The sequence below is a fragment of the Mandrillus leucophaeus genome, unplaced genomic scaffold, assembly GCF_000951045.1.
Source record: "Mandrillus leucophaeus isolate KB7577 unplaced genomic scaffold, Mleu.le_1.0 Scaffold53, whole genome shotgun sequence".
NCBI classification, from domain to species: Eukaryota; Metazoa; Chordata; class Mammalia; order Primates; family Cercopithecidae; genus Mandrillus; species Mandrillus leucophaeus.
In genome coordinates, this window is record NW_012105697.1 from 741,993 (window position 1) to 746,677 (window position 4,685).

Genomic DNA, 4,685 nt, shown 5'->3' on the forward strand with positions numbered 1-4,685 from the left:
AAAAAAAAAAAAAAAAAAGCCATACCTGAGTGTCTTCAGGGATCCAGTTCTTTGTCTTAGAACCCTAAAGAGCTGAATTATGCCACTCTTCCACAAATGATTCTGGCCCAGGTCCAGAGTTTCAAGCTTCTGATTGCTGATGAGAGCAGATCCAAGATGCTGACAATAGAAAGGCATGAGGGAGCAGCTCCAGAGGCTGTTGAGGAAGAACATGGAAACCCGTGCACTCACTGAGCAGGTAGTGGCCAGATGCCATGGCTCATGTCTGTAATCCCAACACTTCGAGAGGCCAAGGCAGGTGGATCACTTGAGGCCAGGAGCTCGAAACCAGCCTTGCCAACATGGTCAAACCCCATCTCTATTAAAAATGCAAAGATGAGGCAGGATGTGGAGGCAGGCACCTGTAATCCCAGCACCTTGGGAGGCTAAGGAAGGTGGATCACCTGAGTTCAGGAGTTTGAGACCAGCCAGGCCAACATGGTGAAACCCCATCTCTACAAAAAATTAGCCACGCATGGTGGTGAGTGCCTTTAATGCCAGCTACTTGGGAAGGTGAGGCACAAGAATCACTTGAGCCTGGGAGGCAGAGGTTGCAGTGAGCCAAGATCGTGCCACTGCACTCCAGGCTGGGCAACAGAGTGAAACTCCATCTCATAAATAAATCCATACAATGAAAATACAAAAATTAGCCAGGTATGGTGTTGCCACCTGTCATTCCAACTACTCGAGAGGCTGAGGCAGGAGAATTGCTTGAACCCAGGAGGCAGAGGTTGTAGTAAGCCAACATATCACCACCGCACCGCAGCTTGAGTGGAAGAGTGAGACTCGGTCTCAAAAAAAAAAGCAGCATATTTGCTGGGAATCCAGTACTGAGGAAATGCAGAGAGAAGTGAGATGAAGAAATCCTCACAGTTTATTTTAGTGACAGCAGACATCCGGATGTGTTCTATTGAAGACAATGAATGATGGTATTAAAATGAACAGGTGGTAGAGGTAAGTCAACCAGAGAGGCACTGGCTAGATTTATGCCAGTCATTTAAGTTCTCTCTGGGAAAGTGGTATGAGGGAAAAAACTGAAGGATGTCAGATCGTGAACCAGCTTGCTAATTGGGGGAAGGAATCTTGTAAATAAAATACTGAGCTAGTGAGAAAGTAGAATGATTTTGGCTCATAACTGGTAAGACGAGACCATAAGGCCCTGTAGGCCACTGTAAAAGCCTTAGATTTTTTTTTTTTTTTAAGACAGTTTCGCTCTTGTTGCCCAGGCTGGAGTGCAATGACGTGATCTCAGCTCACTGCAACTTCCACCTCCCAGGTTCAAGTGATTCTCCTGCCCCAGCCTCCGGAGAATCTAGGATTACAGGCACAAGCCACCAGGTGATCCACTCCTTTATTTGCACTGAGCTTTTGAGTCTTTGGAAATAGTAAGGTGTCACGGTCTGGCTTGCAGCTTGAAATGTTCCTCAGGGTGATGGGTTAAGAAACTTCAGGAGGACAGGAACAGTGGCTCATGCCTGTAATCCCAGTACTTTGGGAAGCTGAGGCAGGGGGATCACTTGAGGTCAGGAGTTGGAGACCAGCCCGGCCAACATGGTGAAACCTGGTCTCTACTAAAAATACAAAAATTAGCTGGGCATGGTGGTGCACCCCTGTAATCCTAGCTACTTAGCTGAGGCAGGAGAATCGCTTGAACCTTGGAGGCTGAGGTTGCAGTGAGCCAAGATGGCACCACTGCACTCCAGTCTGGGTGACAGAGCGAGACTCCGTCTCAAAAAAGAAAAAAAGTACCCTGTGTTCTCGTGTTTTTTTTCTTGTCTCTACAGCAAAGCTAAGTAATAATGACATGATGCAGATTCTCTTCTCATTAGGATTGCAGATTCTAGTTGGAAAATAGGTTGCATCCAAGGATGCAACTGACAAGCTTCGGAGAGAGAAGTGATAAACAGTTCACTATTCCATTTGTGGAGGCTTTGCATTTCCTGGGGTGGTATCCCATCTCCAGTTCCCTGGGTTTATGAGCTGGGGCAGGCTCACGGCTTCCTGATTACTGGATCCCAGCAGAAGCAGCAATGTTCCTGAAGTCCAGGTCACTGGGGGCCATTCTCACCTATATTTCACTTCTCCAGGCCCTCTACATGACTTTGGAAGTGCCCACCCACCTATATTCAGTTTCTGGAGGAGTTTGCTCTTAAAACTGGATCCAAAGTGATACAGTCTGAGATATTGAAAACATAGAAATTGACCGGGTGCGGTGGCTTACACCTGTAATCCCAGCACTTTGGGAGGCCGAGACAGGCGGATCATGAGGTCAGGAGATCGACACCATCCTGGCTAACACAGTGAAACCCCATCTCTACTAAAAATACAAAAAATTAGCTGGGCGTGGTGGCGGGCATCTGTAGTCCCAGCTACCCAGGAGGCTGAGGCAGGAGAATCACTCGAACCTGGGAGGTGGAGGTTGCAGTGAGCCAAGATCATGCCATTGCACTCCAGCCTGGGCGACAGAGCGAGACTCCGTGTCAAAAAAATAAATAAATAAATAAAACAGAAATTAAGGATTTCCAGATTTTGAAAAACTTTAAAAACGAGGCCGGGCGTGATGGCTCATGCCTGTAATCCTAGCACGTTGGGAGGCCGAAGTGGGAGGATTCCTTGAGTCTCCGAGTTCAAAACCAGCCTGGAAAAGATGACAAGACCTCATCTCTACAGAAAAAAGTCAGCTGGCCATGGTAATACATGCCTGTAGGCCCAGCTACTCAGGAGGCTGAGGTGGGAGGACCGATCAAGCCTGGAAGACTGAAGCCGCAGTGAGCCGTGATCACACCACTGCACTCCAGCCTGGGGGACGGAGCAAGACCCTGTCTCAAAAAGAAAAAAAAGAAAAAAGAAAAAGGAAATCACCTACCGCAGGTGTTTTAGGTTACAGTTTGGATTCTCTAACGCCTGACAGAGAATCCACAATCCACGAGCTATCTGGTTGAGACTCAAGTCCAGGTTTGTGAGGCTGCAGGCTTCTTGGAGTGCCTCTGAGAGATATCTACAGCCACGCTTGGTTATGCTGCATTGCTGCAACCTGCAGGATAATCAAAGGAAGAGAAGCCTGTTATCCGTCTGGCTAATGCCCTGTGACGTAGTTATTTCCAGCACTGTATACCTTCCACCTTGAGCTATCTACTTCCAGGTGGGCTTGTACATAAAAGCATGCAAATGGCCCAGTGCAGTGGCTCATGCCTATAATCCCAGCAGTGGGAGGCCGAGACGGGTAGATCACTTGAGGTCAGGAGTTCAAGACCAGCCTGGCCAACATGGTGAAATCCCATCTCTACTTAAAAAAAAAAAAATACAAAAATACAAAAATTGGTCCAGACACAGTGGCTCAAGCCTGTAATCCCAGCACAGTGGGAGGCCGAGACGGGTAGATCACTTGAGGTCAGGAGTTCAAGACCAGCCTGGCCAACATGGTGAAATCCCATCTCTACTTAAAAAAAAAAAAATACAAAAATACAAAAATTGGTCCAGACACAGTGGCTCAAGCCTGTAATCCCAGCACTTTGGGAGGCTGAGGCAGGCAGATCACCTGAGGTCGGGAGTTCAAGACCAGCCTGACCGACATGGAGAAATTCTCTACTAAAAATACAAAATTAGCTGGGTGTGGTGGCCCATGCCTGTAATCCTAGCTACTCGGGGGTCTGAGGCAGGAGAATTGCTTGAACTTGGGAGACGAAGGTTGTGGTAAGCAGAGATCGCGCCATTGCACTCCAGCCTGGGCAACAAGAGTGAAACTGTCTCAAAAAAATATATATATATACACACACACACACACACACATATATACATATACACAAAAATTAGCCGGGTGTGGTGGTACACACCTGTAATCCTAGCTACTCAGGAGGCTGAGGTAGGAGAATTACTTGAACCCAGGAACCAGAGGTTGCAGTGAGCCAAGATCACACCACTGCATTCCAGCCTGGGTGACAGTGAGACTCCATGCAAAAAAAAAAAAAAAAATCTCAGAAATGAACACTAGCTAGAATTTCCGAACAGGAATAGGTCTTCGACCCTATGCAATCTCTTGAATATTGTTCTAACCACGATCTTAATGTGAACAGGTAACTCAGGCCGGCTTCTTCCCATGTAACAAGATTCAACCAACAACAGTTCATGGGTCAATTCCAACCTGCTACCTATGTTTTTATAAAAAAGGTTTTTTGGTTGAGTTTTTTTTATTTTTTTCTTGAGACGGAGTCTCGCTCTGTTGCCCAGGCTGGAGTGCGGTGGTGCGATCTCAGCTCACTGCAGCCTCTGCCTCCGGATTCAAGCGATTCTCCTACCTCAGCCTTCTGAGTAGCTGGTACTACAGGCACGCACAACCAAGCCTGGTTAATTTTTGTATTTTTTAGTAGAGATGGGTTTTCACCATGTTGGCCGGGATGGTCTCGAACCCTAGGTGATTTGCCCGCCATTCACCACCCGTTCCCCAATAACCTACGGAAATAAAAATTTTACAAAAGGTGTCACTGGCCCTACCACATAACTCAATCTACCTCCAATAGCAGGCAGTGCTATGTCATATGAATTTGAAAGAACACACACACAAAGCATCAGATCCAAGAACCAATTGCCCATCTCAAATCTTCCTTCGTAGCAGGAAGAGGTTCTGCAGACATGCAAATATTAGCATG

General features: G+C 47.0%; 1 protein-coding gene across 1 annotated transcript in view; it reads right to left on the reverse strand.

Annotated features, from left to right (window-relative positions):
• The window catches only part of NLRP7 (NLR family, pyrin domain containing 7), a 47,701-nt gene that overhangs the window by 5,908 nt on the left and 37,108 nt on the right, over positions 1–4,685 (reverse strand). Inside the window, exons 9-11 of the mRNA XM_011997013.1 lie at positions 4,460–4,488; positions 2,906–3,073; positions 26–196 (exon numbers count right to left, since the gene is read on the reverse strand). Coding sequence (XP_011852403.1) covers positions 26–196; positions 2,906–3,073; positions 4,460–4,488 — 368 coding nt within the window. The remainder of the gene's footprint in view (positions 1–25; positions 197–2,905; positions 3,074–4,459; positions 4,489–4,685) is intronic.